A 23,664-nucleotide genomic window follows, 5' to 3' on the forward strand; every position below is an offset into this window, starting at 1 on the left:
ATGCCACGAACCGCCTCTGTGAGTAAATCAATCTGCTGCTGCTGTTGTCGACTCTGTTGCTGGTACTGTTGGAACTGCTGCTGGTGCTGTAACTGCTGCAGCTGTTGCATAAGCAGCTTACTTGTCTCCTGTTATGCCAGCTGCTGCAGCTGCTCCAGATGCTGCTGCAGCTGTTGCAGGTGCTGCTGGTGTTGGTTTTGAACCAAGTGCTTGATCAGCTCCTCCATTTTGTCTGACCGCTGTTCAATGTTCATAGCTGCCTTCACCCAGGACATGCAGTCTGTCCACAGCCGTCACACTTGCTTCCTTGGGGGATCTTGCCCGCATTCTTCACCAATTGTGGTAGATCGACTCACTTCTGCTTCTTAAAGAGGCAGACACAGGAACCATTTCTATTCAAAGTGCGGCTGATTTATTACAGTTCTCATAAATCATGCCACTGGAAAATGTAAATACAGCCTTTGTCCGGCAGAAGGTAAAACATAAAATAGCAAGTCCATACAATAGTGCTAGATAGCCCACCTGGCTTAGAGTGTTTTGTGTTCAAAACGCGTTGCTGTGGCTATATTTCGCATGGACTTTTCCATTTTTATGCTGTCTTGGATTTAATAAATTTTTAAGCTTTTCCGAAGCTGGATTTTTTCGCTTTCTATTATCAATCTTACCACACGCTGAACAGCATAAAAAAAAAAAATCCTGAATTGCTGGTTTTTGCTCATACTGTCTCACAAAAATCAGAATAGAAAGTGATCAAAAAATGTCAAGTGTCCAAAAATGGTACCAATAAAAACGTCAACGCAAAAACAAGCCCTCGCATGACTCTGTCAACCGAAATATGGAAAAATTATAGCTATCAAAATATGGTGATGCAAAAACTGGCTTTTGCAATAAAAAGCGTCTTTTAGTGTGTGACAGCAGCCAAACATAAAAAAATATATATAAATCTGGTATCACACCAACTGAAAGAATAAAGTCACCTAATCACTTATACCGCACAAGGAATGGCATAAAAATAAATCCAATTCTTCACCTGCTATTGATTTGTTCATTCTACCTCCCAAAGATCGCAATAAGGCTTGGCGCACAATTATCCTGTGCTCTGCACTGAGCGCTTATACCGGGGTTTCCGTGTAAATATCTGAAATATGTGATTCAGAAGTCTACGCTCCAGGAGGCAAATAGTGCTCCGTCCCTCCCTAGATTCACCGTATCGCTAACCAGTACTGTACAGCCACATATGGGGGTATTTCTACATTCATAGAAAACAGAAAAAAGGCACAAGTTGTTTTTCTTCACAATTTATCCTAAAATATTTCATCCAGTATACAGTATATACACAAGTAAAAGAAATAAATTTGCAGTATATTCACAACTGTGAACAAATCATCCAAATTGCGGGCTTGAGCAAGCTTCAAACTTAAACAGATTCTGGATGTGGGTAATCCTTGTGCAGGAGAGCAGAGACACTGACCGATGTTGAGGGAAACACACAGGCCCCTCAAAGTCACTTCAAATGTGATGTGGTTCCTTCAAAAAATGGTTTTGTAAATTTTGTGGAAAAAATTAGAAATCGCTGGTCAACTTTTAACCCTTTTAACTTCCTAACAAAAAAAAAATTATGTTTCAAAAATTGTGCTGATGTAAAGTAGACATGTGGTAAATTGTATTTATTAACTATTTTGTGTGACATAACTCTCTGGTTTAAGGGCATAACAATTAAAAGTTTGAAAATTGCAAAATTTTCTAAATTTTCGCCAAATTTCCAATTTTTTCACAAATAAATGCCAGTCATAATGAACAAATTTTACCATTATCGTGAAGTACAATCTGTCACAAACAAACAATCTCAGAATTAGTGGGATCTCTTCAAGCGTTCCAGAGTTATTACCACATAAAGTGACACTGGTCAGAAATGTAAAATTTGGTCTGGTCATGAAGGTGAAAACAGGCTTGGGGGGTGAAGGGGTTAACTTGTGAAATCAGCCCTGTTTCCAATAAATAATCCCCCAAAAAACAATATGGGAATTCCTGTGGTTCATAAATTTAAATACCTGTGCATTCTTATTACAAAAGAGGTTAGTGATTACATTCCCTTAAATCTAAGCCCTTTTGGTGTCCAAGTCGAGAAACAAAGTTGGTGTGTGGGGTACGCTACCTCTTTCGGCCCTTGGCAGAACAAATCTCATAAATACTGTATGTGCCTTATGCCGTCTATACTTTATGTTCTTCACAACTACCCCATTTGGATCCCAAAATATTGGTTTAAGGCTGAGTGCCCACGTAGCGTTTTTCAAGCGTTTATGCTGCGGAATTTCCGCAGCATAAACGCTTGTGAAACGCTAGATAATCCGCACCCCATGGTCCCCAAGGGGATTCCGCATGTTCTATGCACATGCTGCGGATTTTTCCGCAGCGTTTATGCTGCGTACAAAAATCCGCAGCATGTCATTTAATTTTGCGGAAGCGCAGCGGAACTCCCGCCATTGACTTGCATTGAGACGCATAGAAACCGCGACTGTATATTTTTACAAGCGGCTTCTATGCGTCTCTATGTGCGGATGGTACCCAGTTCTGGAGGAGAGGAGACTCTCCTCCAGACCTGGGTACCATTGTACCTGTAAAAAAAGAATAAAATAACAAATAAAGTTTATATTCACCTGTCCGGCGGCTTCTCTCTGAATGCCGGCATCGCTTGAGGACCTGCGGTGACGTCACAGTCATGTGACCACAGGCCCTTCACCGCTCTGTCTCGCGATATGCCGGCAGCCGGGAACCAGCCAGGAAGCAGCGCTGCAGCCACGCCGGGGCCTCGGGGGTGAGTATAGCTTTATTTGTTTTAATTATTACGGTTCACACTGTATAAATCCATGCTGTTTGCATGGATTTATACAGTGTGACCTAGTTGTCAAGCACTTTCCAAGTGATGCTATCGCCTGGAAAGCGCTTGTCAATCTGCATGCGGAAACGCAAGTGAATCCGCATGTGGATCCGCATGTATTCTGCAGGAAAAACGCATGCACAATCTGCATGCGTTTTTTCTGCCAGGGAGATGCAGAAATGCTGCAGAAATTTTCTGCTTCATTTCTGCATCGTGGGCACATAGCCTAAAAAGATGCACAACATTTTTAGAGATTTCGTTGGTAAGAAGGATATCCCCAGAATAAAACTAGAAAAATTACAGCTACCGAAGGACCAAGAGGGCCTAGCTCTACCTCATTCTTGGGTATATTTTTAGTTTCTCAGTTTCAACATTTCAGAGGGTGGGCTTTAGATGAGACGAGAGAGGCAGGAACCTCTGTTCCTAAATCCCTGGGGTAAGGAAGATAACCTTTTGGACCGTCTTGAATCACACAATTTAAAAGTTAAATCAAAACACTTCCCCACCCTGCTTCTTATACATAAAGTCTGGTGGACCTGTAAAAAATTGTTAGAGATTGTTAGTGCGGGACTGCACTAAATATACCCCCATATGGGATATCTATTGTCTGGCTTTTTCTAGCCAATGCTATGGGAAACGTGATCATCAGCTAACACATTCTCCTATTTCACTGCAGCAAAAATCAAATAAAAGGTCTAAAAAAACAATTACAGTGCTAAACAAAGGATCTGGATGCAAATTATCCTGTTGTTTCAATATGGTGATTTTGGTGGGTAAAACAATGAGCCACAAGCTATGTAAATTTTCTAGCTTTTGTTTTGTAAGTAGGTCCCCATCTACTGAAGTATGCACATATCCTCTATGTTGTCTGAGTCCAGAATGAATGTATTCCTGTTGAACAAGTGTACACAAATATTTGGTAAGTAATCTGAAACTCGAATTTCAACATGCCCGATGGAGTCAGGCCATGGTTTACTCTCATCCCATTGAAATAAACATGTATGTTCATGGTGGAATCAGAAGAGATGGACGTTGGTCAGATTCTATAGAGCCCTCAACACTGACTGACAGCTCGTTCAGCATTAGGGCTAGCTATCAGTCAGGGCCGGGGCGCGGTTAAAGCTGCCGTTTTCCATACACAGAGCGATGACTGAACCAGCGCCGGCCCTGTGACTGAAACCTGAACACTGCTGGGAGGAATAAAGTTAATTTCTTCTCGAAGTGGGGCTCTCAGTGCGGGCACCAGGAAGGTTCAGAATGCTATTTAACTGCATATTAACCCCATATCTACAGGTTAATAGCGTTTTTTCACGTGACAGGTTCCCTTTAAAAAAATACGTCAAATTTTTCCAATTAAAAGAAAAAAATTAGTGTAGCTTCTATACATACTGTTTTGGGGTGAGTAGATTTAGTTTTCATTAACTTAAATTTTTCAGGGCCAAGCAGTAGCTTAGCTACGGGGGTAGAGGGGGGGGAGGGTGCGGTCGCCCCGTTTCCCACTCTCTGCGGGGCCCTCCCGGTGCACAGCGCGCCGATACAGTTAAATTCTGTGAGAGGGCAGGGAGAGATGGTCTCCCTGCAGTGCCGCTCTCCGCTCTGTAAGACGCAAGTAAAAACCAGGGGAGGAGTCCTGAGGAGATAATTTGCATATTTCCACTGCATTTTGGGGTAAGTGAAGAGTCTCCGCGAGCTCAAAGAACACTGGATTTTGGCTGTTGGAGCTGAAAAGAGGACATCGGTAAACCAGGGGAGGAGTCCTGAGGAGATAATTTGCATATTCCCACTGCATTTTGGGGTAAGTGAAGAGTCTCCGCGAGCTCAAAGAACACTGGATTTTGGCTGTTGGAGCTGAAAAGAGGACATCGGTAAACCAGGGGAGGAGTCCTGAGGAGATAATTTGCATATTCCCACTGCATTTTGGGGTAAGTGAAGAAAGAGTCTCCGCGAGCTCAAAGAACACTGGATTTTGGCTGTTGGAGCTGAAAAGAGGACATCGGTAAAACCAGGGGAGGAGTCCTGAGGAGATAATTTGCATATTCCCACTGCATTTTGGGGTAAGTGAAGAGTCTCCGCGAGCTCAAAGAACACTGGATTTTGGCTGTTGGAGCTGAAAAGAGGACATCGGTAAACCAGGGGAGGAGTCCTGAGGAGATAATTTGCATATTCCCACTGCATTTTGGGGTAAGTGAAGAAAGAGTCTCCGCGAGCTCAAAGAACACTGGATTTTGGCTGTTGGAGCTGAAAAGAGGACATCGGTAAACCGCGCGCCCACTGGCGCGCGCATTTTTAAGCTTTTTTTTTAAGCTTTTTTCACTGTTTTCAGAACACTAACAATAAAAACATGGAAGAGTCCAGGAGCCATTTGGTGAGCTGCATATCCTGCTACATGTTCACAGACTTGCCAGTGGAAAAGCCAAACTTCACATGCCAGAAATGCAAGCTTGTGTCCCTGTTGGAGGAAAAGTTGCGAAATCTAGAAGAGAGGTTAACTACCTTGAAAATCATTAAGGAAGGTGAAGAGTTCTTAGACAGAGCAGAATTATCTCTTCATGATTCAGAAAGAGAAGAAATTCGAACTGCACCTGATGAAACAGAGGAATGGAAGCATGTGACCCACAGAAGCTGGAGGATCGAGAGGCAGTCAGCACCCATACTGCTCAGGAACCAGTACCAGGCGCTCACGCAGGAGAACCATGAAGAAATACAGCAAAATAAGACTTTGCCAGCAATGAATAACCTTGTAAGCCCTCAGAATCCTCCTGGATGGAGAAAGAAGAATGTTGTGAAGAAAAAACGGAGAGTGGTGGTCATGGGGGATTCCCTGTTAAGAGGAACAGAGGCCGCTATCTGCAGACCAGACATAACCTCAAGAGAAATGTGCTGTCTTCCAGGAGCAAAAATTAAAGATGTGTCTGACAGGATATCAAGACTCTTCAGACCTACAGATCACTACCCATTCCTGCTAATACACGTGGGGACAAATGACACCGCAAGAAAGGACCTGGTAACCATCTGCAGTGACTTTGAAGACTTAGGCAAGAAAGTGAAAGAATTGGGAGCGCAGGTAGTCTTCTCATCCATCCTCCCAGTGGATGGCCATGGAACAATGAGGTGGAATAAGATTCTACAGGTGAACAACTGGTTATGTCGATGGTGCCGTCAACAAGGATTTGGATTTCTGGATCACGGAATGAATTACCTATACGATGGACTACTTGCTAGAGATGGGGTGCACCTTACGAAGACTGGAAAACATGTATTTGGAAGTCGCCTTGCTACACTCATCAGAAGAGCTTTAAACTAGAACAATGTGGGAAGGGAAGCAAAAGGCCAGAAAAAGCCATACAGCTGACAAATACTATTGAGATCTCTGCTACTGGAAGTGGAAAGGAAGAACAAAGACAAAACAATTTAAATAATAAAAATATGGGAGGAAGAGAAACCAATCACAAACTAAAATGTTTTTCTACAAATGCACAAAGCATGGGCAACAAACAAGGAGAATTGGAACTACTAATGCAGGAAAAGGAATATGATGTCATTGGAATCACTGAAACTTGGTGGGACGATACACATGATTGGAATAAAAGGCTAAAAGGATACAACTTATTTGCAAGAAACAGACTTGATAAACGAGGAGGAGGTGTTGCATTGTATGTTAGAAAAGCGTATATCTGCACTGAGATTGAAGCTTCAGAGACTGGGAGTTCTGTGGAAACTGTTTGGGTAAGAATACAAGGAGAGAACAACGGAAAGGACACCATTGTATGCATTTACTACAGGCCACCTGGGCAAGCTGAAGATATGGATGAACTCTTTATGTATCAAATGACCAAGTTCTCCAAAAAATATGACGTAGTGGTCATGGGAGATTTCAACTATCCAGACATTTGTTGGGAATCTCTCTCAAGTAAAACTAACAGGTCAAGCAAATTCTTATCCTCTCTTGCTGACAACTTTATCTTCCAAAAGGTAGGGGAGAAAACAAGGGGATCTGCTACTTTGGATCTAATCCTTATAAACAGGGAGGAAATGGTTGAGGAGGTAAAGGTGGCTGGGACCCTAGGAGGCAGCGATCATGCTATTATAGAATTTTGGATAACTAGAGGAGGAAGACATGTGAAGACTCAAACTTCAAGGTTAGATTTTAGAAAGGCAGATTTTAAGAGACTCAGAAAGAGAATAGGAGGGATCCAATGGCTGGATGTCCTTAAGGACAAAAATGTCCAGGAAGGATGGGAAATTTTTAAAAATGAAATTCTCAAAGCACAATCGTTAACAATCCCGAAAAGTAGGAAGAATGGGAAGCATTTAAGGAAACCAGGATGGATGAACACAGAACTTAAACACATGCTAAAAAGAAAGAAAGAAATGTTTATTAAATGGAAAGAGGGAGGCATATCTAAAGAAGATTATAATGCAGTCTGCAGATCCTGCAGGGCACGTATCAGGTTAGCTAAAGCTGACAATGAATTAAGGCTTGCAAGAGATGTCAAAAGCAATAAAAAAGGATTTTGGGGGTATGTCAAAAGTAAAAGAAAAGTCAAAGATGCTATAGGATTTTTACAGGATGAAAATGGAGAAATGGTAAGAGAGGATGTTGAGAAGGCCGAACTTTTTAATTCCTATTTTGCATCTGTTTTCTCTCAGAAAGAAAATGTAACATCAACTGATCTTCACTGTCCTTTTAAAGGAATAGAGGAATCCAAGTTATCTGTAAACAGAAAGATTGTGAGGGAATATTTAGCTAACATAAATGAGTTCAAGTCTCCAGGTCCAGATGAATTACACCCCAGAGTACTGAAGGAGATCGTAGAAGAAATTTTAGAACCACTCTCCATAATCTTTGAAAATTCTTGGAGAACAGGAGAAGTCCCAGAAGACTGGAGAAGAGCAAATGTTGTTCCTATCTTCAAAAAGGGGAAGAAGGTGGACCCAGGGAACTATAGGCCGGTGAGTCTGACTTCTATACCAGGAAAGATCTTTGAACAAATTATTAAACAACATGTATGTAAGTACATGGATAAGAATGAAGTGATTAACCAGAGTCAGCATGGGTTTGTAACTAACAAGTCATGTCAGACTAACTTAATTTCCTTCTATGACAGAATCACTGACTGGGTGGATCAGGGAAATGCTGTAGATATAGTATATCTTGACTTCAGCAAAGCATTTGACAAAGTATCTCACACCATCCTTATTGAAAAAATGACCAAGTATGCAATGGACCAGGCAACTGTTAGGTGGATTCATAACTGGCTTAGTGATCGGACTCAAAGGGTGGTTGTAAATGGCTTCACATCCAGCTGGATGAATGTCTCAAGTGGGGTACCACAGGGCTCCGTCCTGGGACCTGTATTGTTCAACATCTTTATCAATGATTTAGATGAAGGAATTGAGGGTAAACTGATTAAATTTGCTGATGACACAAAGATAGGAGGGATAGCTAATACTAGGGAAGAGAGAGAGAGGATTCAAAAAGACCTAAATAAACTGGAGCAGTGGGCAGCAACCAACAGAATGGTTTTTAACAGGGAAAAATGCAAAGTTCTACATCTGGGCAATAAAAATGAAAAAAGCATATACAGAATGGGAGGAATAGAGCTAAGCAACAGTACATGTGAAAAAGACTTAGGTATACTAATAGATCATAGACTGAACATGAGTCAACAGTGTGATGCAGCAGCAAAAAAGGCAAATACAATTCTGGGATGTATTAACAGAAGCATACAGTCTAGATCACGTGAAGTCATTATCGGTCTTTACTCCTCTTTGGTCAGACCTCATCTGGAATACTGTGTCCAGTTTTGGGCACCACATTTTAAAAAAGACATAGACAAACTGGAGCAAGTTCAGAGAAGAGCGACCAGAATAGTGACTGGTCTGCAAACCATGTCCTATGAGGAACGGTTGCAGGATTTGGGAATGTTTAGCTTGCAAAAAAGAAGACTGAGAGGAGACTTAATAGCTGTCTACAAATATGTCAAGGGCTGTCACATTGTAGAAGGATCATCTTTATTCTCATTTGCACAAGGAAAGACTAGAAGCAATGGGATGAAACTAAATGGGAGGAGACACAGATTAGATATTAGAAAAAACTTTTTGACAGTTAGGGTGATTAATGAGTGGAACAGGCTGCCACGAGAGGTGGTGAGTTCCCCTTCAATGGACGTCTTCAAACAGAGGCTGGACAGACATCTGTCTGAGATGATCTAGTGAATCCTGCTTTGAGCAGGGGGTTGGACCAGATGACCCAGGAGGTCCCTTCCAACTCTACCATTCTATGATTCTATGATTAGGTCTGAGGCCTACAGAAAGTATCAGATGTCAGAGTCCCGGCGCAATTACGTCATGGCGTTGGACTGCCTGGGACCTGCCACTGTCTGCTGGATTCTCCAAGTTTAGGTAAGCATATGATGTTTGTTTTAATTTTAAGATTGTGTGTTTGTGTCTTTATGTATGGGGGCTACTACTAAGGGGGCCATAATAGAGTGGGGGCTACTACTAAGGTGGCCATAATAGACAGGGGGTAACTACTAAGGGGGCCATAATAGCCTGGTGGATACTGCTAAGGGGGCCATAATAGACTGGAGGCTACTACTAAGGGGGCCATAATAGACTGGAGGCTACTACTAAGGGGGCCATAATAGACTGGGGGCTACTACTGAGGGGCCCATAATAGACTGGGGGTTACTAATAAGGGGGCCATAATAGACTGGAGGCTACTACTAAGGAGGCCATAATAGACTGGAGGCTACTACTAAGGGGGCCATAATAGACTGGGGGCTACTACTGAGGGGCCCATAATAGACTGGGGGCTACTAATAAGGGGGCCATAATAGATTGGGGCTACTACTAAGGGGTCAAAATAGAATGGGGGATACTACTAAGGGGGCTATAATAGAGGGGGTCTACTACTAAGGGGGCCATAATAGAGTGGGGGCTACTACTAAGGGGCCATAGAATGGGGGATACTACTAAGGGGGCCATAATAGAGTGGGGGATACTACTAAGGGGGCCATAAAAGACTGGGGGCTACTTCTAAGGGGGCCATAATAGACAGGGGGCTACTACTAAAGGGGCCATAATGGCGTGGGAGCTACTAAAGGGGGCCATCATATAACATAGGGGCTACTAATTGGGCTCTCACACATAATGTGGGTTACTAAAGGGGCCATGATAAGAGGGGCAAGGTAAAGTGTGGGGACTACTAAGGGGGACCATCATACAGCTTGGAGGCTACTAAAGGGGATATGATACAGAGTGAGGGCTACCAATGGGGCCCTCCTGAAAAGTAGGGGCTAATAAGGGGGCTGTCCACAGAGTGGGGGATGCTAGTGGGGCCATCAGAGTGATGCCTATTAAGGGGGCCATCTTACAGAGTGGTGGCTACTAAAGGGGGCCAGTATACCGTGTGGACTACTGTGGAGGCCATCATACAGGTTAGGGACTACTGTGGAGGCCGTCATACAGTGAGGGATCCCTCATACAGTGGGGGGGCAACAGTGGGGACATTGTACAGTATGGGAGCCATCAAACAGTGTAGGGGCTACTAAGGGGCCATTATACAGTGTGGAGACTATTGTTGGACTATCATACAGTGTGGGGACTACTGTGGAGGCATCATATCGTTTGCGGGGCAATATGCGGTCTATAATGGAGATGAGGGGACATCATACTATATAGAGTGGAGCCATAGGGACATCATACTGTGTATAAGGGAGTTGTGACAAACTGTGGAGAGGGGAGCTGTAAAGGGGAAGTCTCAGGGGACATTATTAAAGTTAACTGGGCACTTATTGTTATAAGGGCACTTAGAGTTTTGTGACTGTCAAATTGGCTCCCTGAAGACATTACTTTCTAGGGGGCAAAATGTGGGCACTGTTTTCTAGGGCACTTGCACGGGGCATTAGTATATTCTAGAGGCCTGTTTTACCATCTAGAGGGCACAAAGGAGACATTTTACTATGTAAGGGGCACAGTGGCGGCATTACTATGCGGGGCAGTAAGAGGAGCACAGTTTTGTACCATGCAGCAGGTGCAGTAATAGGACACATATGACAGCAGCGGCTCAGCATTGGGATATCAGCAGTATGAGACGTGTGTGCAGGATGGGAATAGATGGGGACGGTGCTGGAAATGTGAGAAATAAAAAATGTGTCTTTATTATAGTCTCTGCAGATGAGTCTTCACTGGAGAAGTTGTCATGTTGGTCTGGGCCAGATGGAAAAGACGTAAAATGAACAACTCCATCAGAAAGAACGTCAGATGTAAGTCACTCTATATTACTGTACTGTAATCTCTTATATGGACATCAGGACTGATACCTCCACTATATGTCAGCGTATGGCGGTAATATCGGTGTTGGTCTTTGTATAGTGATTTACTTTCAGTAGCAGTCGGGTCATCGGCTGAGGTTCCCCTATACCCATTAATAGGATGCGCCACCATAGTTGTAATCAGGATTACCGGATAGGGGCCCACTCAGATGTGTCTCCCCCCAGCTGAACCCCTAGATACGTCTCTGGGGTATGTGCAACCCACGTGATTTAGATTGCGGCTACTCTGGCAGCTGTGCCGTCCTTCGTGCCAACTCTATACTGTGTATTATAGAGAGTTTGCTTCCTAGAGTAAGCGGCCCGGAGAACGGGCTGGTCACTTCTGTTAAGCGCTTCAGGGCTTACTGCACATTAGTTTTAATAAATGTTTCATCAAATGTATAACTGTCTATGGCATAACACCAGCGGGTAAGCTGTAATACAATCCTCCCAGGACCATAGAACCCGCAGGACGTCCAGACATAACTGACTGCAGCATCCTCCGCTCTCCTCATACACAGCACACGGGACCAATGTAAAGTTTGTAGAAAGTTTAGTGATGACCGGTAGATGGCGCTGCACACAGGAGCTGCCGCGGTAATAGCGCAAAGGGGCGGTGACATTCCTCTGCCTAGTCTCACACTTCGGCACGCGGCCTCACCTCCCCCATCACTCCGCACTGCGCATGCGCTGAAGGCGTCACTAGGGCCGCGCCGCCCCTATATGAAGCAAGTGAGGCGCTGACTCGTTCCTTTTTCCTCCCCACCCTTCGCCGACACTGAGGTTCCCGCAGACCTCTCCGGGACGCCAGCGCCAAGCCCGCCGCCACCATGATTATCTACAAGGATATTCTCACCGGTGAGTACGGGGGTTATCCCGCGCCTGGCTGACGGCGGTTTGTGCCGCTAATATACGTGGTAGGACTCAAACTTTTACCGGTGTGCGGAGGCCGCGGCCTCGGAGCTGCTAGTGAGGGAGAGCGGCGGCAGCGGGCTAGAGGGGATAACTTGGTGAGCGGGGCCGCCTGCCCGCCTCCTCCCTGCGGCCGGGGAGCACTGCGGTACCGCGGGCCCGGGCTTCGGCAGCCTGGCGACTCTCGCCTCCTGCTTTGTGCGTCATCACCGGGAAATGGGCGGGAAAGATGCGGATGTGGGGGAGGGGCGTCAGCGGGTGGGTTAGTGCTGGTGAGCGGCTGCGTCAGGCAGGGGCACAGGCCAGCTGTACAGGTGTGCCCGCGCTGCAGTGTGCCTGTATGGGCCGGCTTATGGGGGCAGGTGTGCCCGCGCTGCAGTGTGCCTGTATGGGCCGGCTTATGGGGGCAGGTGTGCCCGCGCTGCAGTGTGCCTGTATGGGCCGGATTATGGGGGCAGGTGTGCCTGTATGGGCCGGCTTATGGGGGCAGGTGTGCCCGCCCTGCAGTGTGCCTGTATGGGCCGGCTTATGGGGGCAGGTGTGCCCGCGCTGCAGTGTGCCTGTATGGGCCGGATTATGGGGGCAGGTGTGCCTGTATGGGCCGGCTTATGGGGGCAGGTGTGCCCGCCCTGCAGTGTGCCTGTATGGGCCGGCTTATGGGGGCAGGTGTGCCCGCCCTGCAGTGTGCCTGTATGGGCCGGCTTATGGGGGCAGGTGTGCCCGCCCTGCAGTGTGCCTGTATGGGCCGGCTTATGGGGGCAGGTGTGCCCGCGCTGCAGTGTGCCTGTATGGGCCGGCTTATGGGGGCAGGTGTGCCCGCGCTGCAGTGTGCCTGTATGGGCCGGCTTATGGGGGCAGGTGTGCCCACCCTGCAGTGTGCCTGTATGGGCCGGATTATGGGGGCAGGTGTGCCCGCCCTGCAGTGTGCCTGTATGTGCCGGATTATGGGGGCAGGCGTGCCCGCGCTGCAGTGTGCCTGTATGGGCCGGATTATGGGGGCAGGTGTGCCTGCGCTGCAGTGTGCCTGTATGGGCCGGATTATGGGGGCAGGTGTGCCTGTATGGGCCGGATTATGGGGGCAGGTGTGCCCGCCCTGCAGTGTGCCTGTATGGGCCGGATTATGGGGGCAGGTGTGTCCGCCCTGCAGTGTGCCTGTATGGGCCGGATTATGGGGGCAGGTGTGTCCGCCCTGCAGTGTGCCTGTATGGGCCGGATTATGGGGGCAGGTGTGTCCGCCCTGCAGTGTGCCTGCATGGGCCGGATTATGGGGGCAGGTGTATATACTGATCTTTAGACCTCGGGCAGAGCGGTGCACAGTCCTGTTCGCAGGCCTCTTGTGTAATGTATAATCTTGCTCTGCTGTATGTGCTCACTGGATCCTCTACACTTCCAAACTGCACACGTCACTCCTGATACTTTACCTAAACAGTCCAGTCTTGATTGCCAAAATTGGGATATATAGATCTATCTCTCTCCTGATATGTAGGGTATGTGCACACGTTGTGTTTTCTGCACCAAAATCTGCATGAAATCTGCTGATAACTTTTCTCTGGTAGGAGACTAGCTGCGTCAAACGCAGGTTTAGCTGCGGTTTTTGCTGCGTATCTGCAGAGGTTTTTTTTCCACTGTCCTTCTGTCTCTAGTAATGCGCATAAAGTTCTGTGAAAAGTAAGACTCCCATTCTATTTTGCCATCAAAAACACTGGAAATACGCAGGTGTTTGTAGCGTCCCCACTACTTCCTATGGGGGAAAATAATGCTGAAAGTGACATGTCAATTTCAGCGTTTTTCTAATCACTGAACATAAGCAGCAAAGAAAGTAACACGTGGGAACAGTGAATTCTGGTTTCTCAGACTTTGCTGGTACTGCCAGATGCAGTTGAAAATTTACATAAAAATCTGCTGCAAATACGCAGCAGAACACAACATGTGTACACACCTGTACAATGTTGGTGTAATTTTGGAGGAGATATTTTGTAAATCTTAAAGAGGAATAGGAGATGGTCTTGGGGCTGATGGTTACTTTGCATAGTAGACCCTAATGAGTAACAGATGGGCAGCTATAGCCTGATGCCACATCCAGATATCATGGTCATCATGTCTCTTGTGTTCTAGGAGATGAAATGTTCTCTGACATCTACATGGTCAAAGAAAGTCCTTGTGGGCTGTGTATTGAGGTTGATGGAAAGGTAAGCTTCTGGCGGTAGAGTGTGCACAGTATACTTATTGCTCCTATAATCCCTCAGAAGATGAGTTTGATCTTGTTTTATAACTTTACCATTCTCTTGTAGATTGTCACCAGAACTGAAGGTCAGATTGATGATGCCCTAATTGGTGGCAATGCGTCTGCAGAGTGTCAGGACGAAGGATCAGAAACATCTACAATCAGTGGGGTTGATGTAGTATTAAACCACAAACTTCAGGAAACTGCCTTCACCAAGGAGTCATACAAACAGTATATTAAAGACTATATGAAAGCGTAAGTGATGAGAGCTGACACTGCACACAGTCTTGTGCTTGAGCGTCTGGCTCCTCTTCATTTCTTCAGAAGATGCTCATATTTTTAAATTGGCAAAACCACTAGTGTAATTACTAGTATCACTGGGAACCGGGGTGTAGTGTGTACATCTAACCCAGCATGTAGAGGTGCAACACCATACACGTGTCGTACAAAGACCTGTTAATGCTGAAAAGGCCTAAATTCAGTGACCTGAAGGCATCACACTTAAGAACTGCTCACTCAGGTATCTGGTTTTAATTCATTGTATGTGAATGGTTGTCTTGGTGGTATGGATCCCCCTCCCTTCTGTTTCCTTTTCAAGCTTAAGTTTTTCTGTATTTGGAGCACCCCACTCCTATCTACTGTGCTTGTATTCAGAGTCCTGCTGCATAAGTCACATGAATAACCTTGGAAACAATACACAATACTGGTCAAATTTATTCTCCACCCCTTTAGGTTCATTATGGTATCCAAACATTTTGCTAGTGGCTTGGGCTACACTCATGACTACATTGCAGAGATTGCAGTGTTGACTGTATACTGTGACCACTAATGTGGTCTTGTGATTTGATGGCTGACATGTAACTTTAATCTAAAGATGATGGCCTACAATTGCTTATATTGTATGGGTTTTAAAGTTGTATGACTAGCTGGGCTCCCCCAATCACTAGAATGGAAATCCCACATTTCCTCAGTTAGGCTGGTAGTCGTGTTTTTCTCTACTGTACTCCCATCACCTGACAAACTGCATAGCCATTAACATAATGGTATTAGTAAAACTGTTTACATGCAACAAATTACCCAGGCCATGTGGGCAAGCTGGTGCCCTAATGTACCCTTCAGTGCATATGTTAATTACGGACTTGTGTAATGTGAACCCCTGCTGGCAGTGTGGCAATGATGACTATCTTAGGACACCTTTGGAGGCTTTGTTCCTATGAAACAATTCTCAAGTCTGAGCTACTGTGAAAATGTATAGCTGAAAAACTGTAGATGTATTTAAAACGATATTTATATTGAGGTTTTTTTTTTCTTCCTTAGCATCAAATGCAAACTTGAGGAAAGTAATCCAAACAGAGTAAAGCCTTTTATGACTGGTGCTGCAGGAAAAATCAAAGAAATTCTTGGGAACTTCAAAAATTATCAGGTAAACACAAAATTGACACATGCACTCCTTATCACCTTAATTTAGATGCTGATATATTGGGGCATATGCCTGGCTTACACTTTTCTTACATATGACTTCATAGTATATAGTCTTGCTCCCATGAATGGAGCAAGCTCAAAAGCTTCCACCAGAGCAGCAGCGACAGGATCTTTCTTTGAGTGTTGCTGTTAAGTGATTTAAGGGGACCTGCTGCATATGCCAGAGCTGTGTGGGTTTAGGGCAGAAGTGCAATCGTTTGAAGTGGACAACCCTTTTATTTCCTCTGATGTACATTTGTCATGGGTCAATTAGTACAGTATGAGACTGCCTCAGGAGCCAAGCATATTTCATACAAGCAAATGGTGACTTGCATGGCTGCCATCTCCCTGTGACTGCACAGGTTGGTGCTTGCAGCCATTGATTGCAGTTCAACCTTATTAATACTTTTTGACAAACTGAGCATTTTCCTTTGGGAGAAAGGGGGGCACGGCTGGCAAACACCCTTCCTGTTGACTTGTATTGAAAAGTGTTTTCAGAGCAGAAGACCCCTGAAAAATTGTGTTGGTGTCTTTGGAAGCCTAACTCTTAGAGTAACTGGTATCATTTTTATCAAATGGGGGAAACCCCATATAATACCACTCACTAAAGACTATAACACTTAACTTTTATTCAATTAAAATGCACAGGGTATTAAAAACATCCCTGATCTACCTAAACTTTCTATTATAATCCCATATGTTTGTTCTGATGGCTTCATAGGAAGCCACCATTCGTGGCAGAATAGGAAGGTAGTTTATACTAGCACGTTTCCCTCTTCACTGGTGTCCTCAGGGGATGGGACATTCAAGTCAATGTCCCACCCCCTTATGATGAAGCTGAAGCGTCAAAACATGTTGGGGAGGGGGACATGTGCTAGCATAAACTACCTTTCTATTCTGCCACGAATGGTGGCTTCCTATGAAGCCATCAGAACAAACATATGGGATTATAATAGAAAGTTTAGGTAGATCAGGGATGTTTTTAATACCCTGTGCATTTTAATTGAACATTAAAAGTTAAATGTTAGTCTTTAGTGAGGGGTATTATATGGGGTTTCCCCATTTGGTAAATGTTGCATAAGCTTCCCTCTGGGCTATTTATATTCCTCTTGTTGGTATTTTTCAGGTTTTTATTAAATCACTGCACATGAAAATAAGCAGCTTTTGTAATCTTCAAGTGCTTCCTTCTGCCAAAATTGATCAGTCATAATCAAAATTCTCAATTCCTGGGTAAAATCTGTAGTCAGTGAAGACAACTAGACTTCACAATTCTGTTCTCACTGAATACAGATTTTTACCTCAGAATTGAGCATTTAGATAATGGCCAATTTTGCCACAGAAAAGCAGATTTCTGATAAACAAAGTTGCATATTTTCATGTGTACCATTTATGATAAAACTAGTGTTTGCTTTAAACATTAAGACTTTTGAGCCTCTTAAACAGCATGTGTCACAAAAATGAATTTATTGAGTTGGTTTTTAATAGTTTCAGAGCACACATTCTAAACATGCTTGGAAAGTCATGTGAATATGTACTTTAGGTATAGTGTCTAACACATGTTGTATGTGTAGTTTTTTACAGGAGAATCTATGAATCCAGATGGAATGGTCGCTCTCCTAGATTTCCGTGAGGATGGAGTAACACCGTTTTTGACTTTTTTCAAGGATGGCCTGGAAATTGAAAAATGTGTAAGTTGGGGGTTATTTTATAATTTGTAAAATAAGGATTTCCTAGACTTCAATGGTTTCCTTGCTCGCACTGAAGGAATTTTCCTTATCTCTAGTTCTTGCAGAGACTATAAAATATATTGCTACGTTTAGAAGTGTTGTATAAAATCTAACTGAAGTCTACATAGAAATGAGAATGTTGTGAAACTTCAATTCTGAAGCACTAACTGAGTGAGGAGACAACTGTCAAACCTCTGAAATGAGCTGTAATCAGATTTGATGCCATGAGGAACAGCTACCTCTTGCGCTAGTTGTAATAGATCTTTGTCAGTATGATCTGCATCTATTGATAGACCATAAGCCTCATTCTGTTGCTTTCTGGTTTGCACAAAGATGCTACAGAAACTTTCCTCGCGCTTTCTGTGTGTCAGACTGTGGCTAAGCAGATTGAATAGAGGAATACATGGTCTTGGATTACTTACTGCATTTTCTCTGGTTACTTATATATCCTCTTTTCTTTTACAGTAACCGAAGTTTGTTCATCCATCAGAACAACCTGCTGCTGCTTCACATCCATACAACATCAGGATTAGGCAAAGTCTTAACACCCCCCACTCGAACTGGACTGTTATCATGCTACTTTTCTTTTGATCTAAATTATTGGGGTGGAGACATTATTTTTAAACTTTGTCATTTAGTCTAATAAAGTTGTCATGCTCCACTCTAAATGATGAATCTCTAATTCATGCATATTGATCGGCTCTAGAAACGAGTCTCTTATCAATAAGTGATCAGAAAATTAGGTATTAATTGCCTCAAAAGATTCCTATACATGTCCACAGCAAATGCTCTGCCTGGTCCCTGTTGTCAAAGTATTGTCATTGTTTTCTTCCTGATGCTTTATAAATGATCTCCCTGGCTGTGGTTACACACAGGACTCTAGCAATTTTACTGATTACTCCATTAATGCAGTGGTTTTTTTCAGCACATTAGCAGATGACTATTAGAATCTCGGTAACATCACATTGTAATGGTGGTTATTTCAATAGCTAGCCTGACCCTTCTTGCTATGCATCAGGAAGGAGGGGGTGACTATTAAACCATCTCCCTTGCTGCAGCAGTGATGTGCTCGACGCAGGGCATAACTCACTAAGTTGGCATAAGACTAATCACAGATCTGAAGTTATCTAACTCTCTAATATACATTGAAAATGGGTGTTGCGCACACCAGGCTGTGAAGAAGCTGCTCTTGAAGTTACTGCAGCTTCCTTCTGCATCAAAAACAAACTGCAAGTGGCTTGTTTATTAAAGGGTGCATGTTTTATGCAAACAATAAATGCTTTTGGGTGGTAGCTTCTTAGCCGTCGCATCTCAGATGCTCTCCAATGTTTCCCTCTTTTTGTAGACTTGGGCAATGAGGTTTCTCCCAATGTGGGGAGAGGCACTATCCTGTTATGTATCTATAGTATACCAATGAGCATGTAGGCCCTCTGTAGGAGCCTTAGGGCAGAGTGTCAAACTTTCCACTGGGGCTTTGAGACCTAGAATGCCCAGGCCTCACCAGAAAAAAAAAAGTTGAGGCCAGGATCTCTCAATTTCTATTAGAAATCCATAACCAAGTTAAATAATTTAACTTATTCCAGCCACAGAAAATAATGCAGCATGTGATCATGTCTCTGAAAACTGTCACTGTCCTAAATTATATGTTGCTTCTGAGCCACAGTAACACGTGTGCTTAAAGGGGTATTCCAAGATCCTATCCCAATATGTAGTAGGTGTAATATGAAATGCCTCCGATTAGAAATGTATCTTCAGATGTGCCATGTTGATTACCTCCATAGGACATTGCAGTAGTGTGGGTATCCATGGTTATGACCACTCAGTGACCACTAAGAGCTAACTGTCATAACCATAGATGCCCAAGCTACTGCAATACCCTGCACCTGGGTAAGTGACATGGTTAATCTGAAGATCTATGTGTAGGTCATTACAGTAGATTGGAAATCCGGAAGTTGACATGATAGCACTGCTCACAGGCACACATGGCAACATATGCAAGTATTTTTGTAAATATCTTATTTCCCAGAGGAGCATTGTGGCTTAAGTCTCCTCACCTTGACGTGCTTAACATGTTAATCTCTGCAAGGAGAAAAGTTACCTCTTGAATCCTGGTCAGACACCTAACACCCAGCTAAACCCGATCTCACACTTTACAATGATGAGGGACAGTACCCTACTGTCTACAAATTAGATCCTGGTTCTGGCTTTTATCCTGAGTTGTGACAAGGCTTGTTACAGTCAACTTTTAGGATTGCTGCTTCCTATAGGTGGCACTAGAGTTCTAGTCCTCTTCCCCTCTGAAGAGACAATTTGCATGTTTCCCAGAGGAGCATTGCGGCTTAAGTCTAGTCACTGTGACATGCTTAAAGGGGATATTCTGGCCTTAATTAAAAACAAATCTGTTACTGCTTAGCCAGTCAGGTAGGTTTTGCCTGGTGCCGTTCTTCCCCAGCACAGACCGCTCCTGCTGGGGTTCTGAAGCCGCTGCTGATGTCAGCTCTGCAGAGCAAAGGCTTCTTTTCTGCTTCACTCCCATCGATGGTGGGACTAATGACATCATTCTGATTGACAGCCAGATCCCCACTGCCTGACTGGGGGTGCCAGCGGTCAATCAAAATGACATCTGAAATCGCATTGTCAGGTGCAGCTGAATCCCTGGCAGGAGTGGGCTGTGACTAAGAATGGCACTAGGCACAACAGGCAGGTAAGTTGCAATTGCCTGCCTGTTAGTACCTAGCCACTTTACTTTTTTTTTTTTTTTTTTTTTGCCTTTCCCTAAACTGGATATATCCTTTAACATGTCACTCTCCGCAAGAAGAAACGTTACCCCCTTGGCTCTTAATTAAAAGGTGTAAGTCAATGGGGGCATTATACAATGTGATGGACCACCTCTTTAAGCCAGGGCCTCATGTTTTCACGAATGTCTTCACATGTAAAGCGCCATGGAATAAATGGCACTATAATATTGTCTTGTCAGATCAAGTTCAGTTTAACTACTCCATCTGTATGAGGGCATATGATAATGCAGCACATATCTTGTAGATGGAGATTGCTCTTCAGCTACGCCTCATGATGAATCAATTAACTCCTTCAGGTGGGGCTAGTCTGACAATTGTTTCTCCTGAGTTCACAGATGACTACTCTTTAAATACAAGTCTGAGTGGCTCTGACTCCACACCCTGGAGTGCACCTCCAGCACAATGGACATGCTGTGGATTTACGGTAGCTGTAAAATGTATGCTTCACCTGCCCCCAAATTTAATCCACATCCTTGTAGATTGACTTGCATGACAGATTTTACAACTATACTGTTGAAGTTGCCATTTATTTTACTCACTTGGCCATAGCTCCATTAATTTCACAGCACTTTACATTTTGAACTCCAATGGGGACAGTGATGTCCTTGGTGGGATTTGAGCCCAGGACCCTAGTCCTGTAAAGCAACAGTACTTTACCCCCCTCCCTCCACAATGAACATCTTGTGGATGTATACTGAAAGGGACTGTCAGCACAGAATATATTCAAATAATATTGCCTCACTTGAAGATTAAAAGGTTCTTTTAATGGAAGTCCACATACAAAACATTTCAGCCTATGTGGACTTCAAATTAAAAGAACCTTATCTTCACGTGAGTGACAGGATTCATTATTTGAATATATGCTGTTACTTCTCCATGTGCACCACAGCGTTCCTGCGGAGTGCCGACCCCCTGTTGAAATTTGTGGGTTCAGAGTAAATACTGCTGCTCTTTATAAGATTATCTCAGCACAGGAACTTTTTTTTTTTGAGGGGGTGTGGGGGGGGGGGGGGGGTGGTTTTGTCTGTGAAATGCCCACAGTGTTAACATGCTCTTATACTTTGCATGTGCACCAGTTTATGGTCCGGCTCAGGTTTTTGGTTTTGCTGTAATTTTTTGATCTCTGTACAAACACGGGGCCCCCTTTCTGAGCTAACCACTATCTGCATAGGTTCCCATGGATGTGTGTCTTATTCAGGGCTCCAGACTACGCTGCCCTTATTCACATTGAAGTTGTATGACACATTCTAAGGTTTTAATATTAGACAGGTTGGGTACACCAAGACGTGGTGGGATGGCTTTTATGCCTTTTTAATCAAAATAGAATTAACCAATTACCCTATGTTATTTATATGTACCATTACCATATACTTAGTGATAGTTAATTAATCCAGGGATTTAATCTGACTGCCAGATTGGAGTCGGGAAGTGAATTTTTCCTCAATGATGTAAATTGGCCTATACCGCATGGGTTTTTTTTTTGCCTTCCCCTGGATCAACGCTGCGGAATAGCTGCAGTGCACAAGAAATAGGCTGAACTGGATGGACGCTTGTCTTTTTTCGGCCTTCTAAACTATGTAACTTGTAGAGTCTATACTCATTTTGTTTTTTTTTGCTGTTAAATGCTGCATTTTTTCTTTATGGGAAAAAAAGTGACAAATGCTACATGTGAACAAGCCCTAACCTTTTTTTTTTTTTTTAATTAAAAATGTTTTGCTACTTGCTCTAAACACACTTTATAGATATGTAGGAGAGGGGAATATTGAGACAAATGATTAACATAGTCCAATGCTTGTTCAATATGCAGAGAGGGAAACATAAAGTACACAACCAGCAAATCCTGGGTGCTAAATGTTATCCATGGTCATATGTTTATAAGGCTGTGTGCCCACGATGCGTTTTTTAAGCGTTTCCGCTGCAGAAACGCTTAAAAAAACGCATGGTAGAAGGCCTGCCATGTTCCCCAATGATAATCCGCATGTGCTGTGCACATGCTGCGAAAATTTCCGCTGTGGATTATCATTGCGGAAAAAAACGCAGCACTACCAATTATTTTGCGGAAGTGCTGCGTCTTCGCCGCCATAGACTTGCATTAGATCGCATGGATTATGCATCACTGTATATGTAGATGCGCATTCCATGCGTTCTAATGTGCGGATGGTACCCAGGTCTAGAGGACAGGAGACTCCTCCGGACCTGGGTACCATAGAAAACTGTAAAAAAAAAGAATAAAATAAAAAATAAATATATACTTACCTTCTGGCGGCCCCTGCTCCCCTTCTCTTCACTTGCCGGTAGTTCGCGATGGACTGAAGGACCTGCGCTGACGTCAGAGTCATGTGACGGGTCACGCGACACTGACGTCTGCAGGTCCTTGAGTGTATTTATGTGATCTGCCGGCAGCCGGGACGGTGAAGCAAGACAGCGCGGGCCATCGGAAGGTAAGTATAGATTTATTTTTTTACATTCTCTCGGGTCACACTATATAAATCCATGCCGGTTGCATGGATTTATATAGTGTGACCTACTTGACAAGCACTTTCCAAGTGATGCTAAAATCACTTGGAAAGTGCTTGTCAACCCGCATGCGGAAATGCAAGTGAAGAACGCTTCACATCCGCATGTCCCTGGCAGGAAAAACACATGTACAATCCGCATGTGTTTTTTTCTGCCAGGGAGATAGCCTAAGACTTGCCACACGCAAGGTTCAACTGAACGTTCATTGAGCTGTTGGCAATCTCCCAACTCCCCCGTTCACATGAACGGTTTACTCAGCTGAGCATTCATGTGTTTTCAATGGGGAGAGTGGAGAAAGTCGCTGCCAGACAACTCTCCAAGGATCCGCGTTTAAATGCAAACTGCCCCAACCTTCTCTCGCCAGCATTAGATTGTCAGCCAATATCAATGTGTATGAATCACAATCTGCTATTACAGCCCCGTAGCAGACTCCAGATTGATAAGTGCCCATTGCAACAATGGAGTATAAAAAATCTGCATTAGTGCATCTCAAAGCTGGTTTTAGATGCCAGTGTGTGTTTTACACAGGAAGTCGATAGGAGGTGGTGGTAGTGACCAATGGGATATCGCTGGACTTTATTCAACACAGCCTCTGTTCTGACTACTGGGGAGTAAGTGCAGCAAAGAGGGGACTGGCAAGCTGGCCTGAATAGACTGTTATACTGGTCATACAGACCACATTGTCCTGGGTGGGAGCCTCTACAGACATTATACACATGCCATCTGTGTTAGCTCCAGAAAGTTCACCCAGGTTTAAGAATACAAATGTGTGGATTCAAAATCAGAGATGAATAGAATAAGTCTTGTACAGCGTTCTGCAATGTATACA

At 44.0% G+C, this 23,664-nt stretch overlaps 1 protein-coding gene and 2 non-coding genes across 3 annotated transcripts; all 3 read left to right on the forward strand.

Moving 5' to 3' along the window:
* The first annotated feature begins 11,898 nt into the window (after positions 1-11,898).
* TPT1 (tumor protein, translationally-controlled 1) lies at positions 11,899-18,188 on the forward strand. Its single transcript, XM_073663887.1, has 6 exons — positions 11,899-12,054; positions 14,224-14,297; positions 14,400-14,587; positions 15,650-15,755; positions 17,365-17,481; positions 17,986-18,188. Exons 1-6 carry the CDS (start codon positions 12,027-12,029, stop codon positions 17,986-17,988), a joined length of 516 nt encoding a protein of 171 aa, XP_073519988.1. The 5' UTR covers positions 11,899-12,026; the 3' UTR covers positions 17,989-18,188.
* Positions 15,501-15,572, forward strand: LOC141256923 (small nucleolar RNA SNORD58). Its single transcript, XR_012317862.1, has one exon. It is a non-coding gene; the product is annotated as a small nucleolar RNA SNORD58 (small nucleolar RNA).
* On the forward strand, positions 17,798-17,927 carry LOC141256934 (small nucleolar RNA SNORA31). Its single transcript, XR_012317873.1, has one exon. It is a non-coding gene; the product is annotated as a small nucleolar RNA SNORA31 (small nucleolar RNA).
* Positions 18,189-23,664: the final 5,476 nt, after the last annotated feature.

This window comes from Phyllobates terribilis, unplaced genomic scaffold (genome assembly GCF_046119375.1).
Source record: "Phyllobates terribilis strain yellow unplaced genomic scaffold, ASM4611937v1 Scaffold_2__4_contigs__length_985480577, whole genome shotgun sequence".
Classification (NCBI taxonomy): Eukaryota; Metazoa; Chordata; class Amphibia; order Anura; family Dendrobatidae; genus Phyllobates; species Phyllobates terribilis.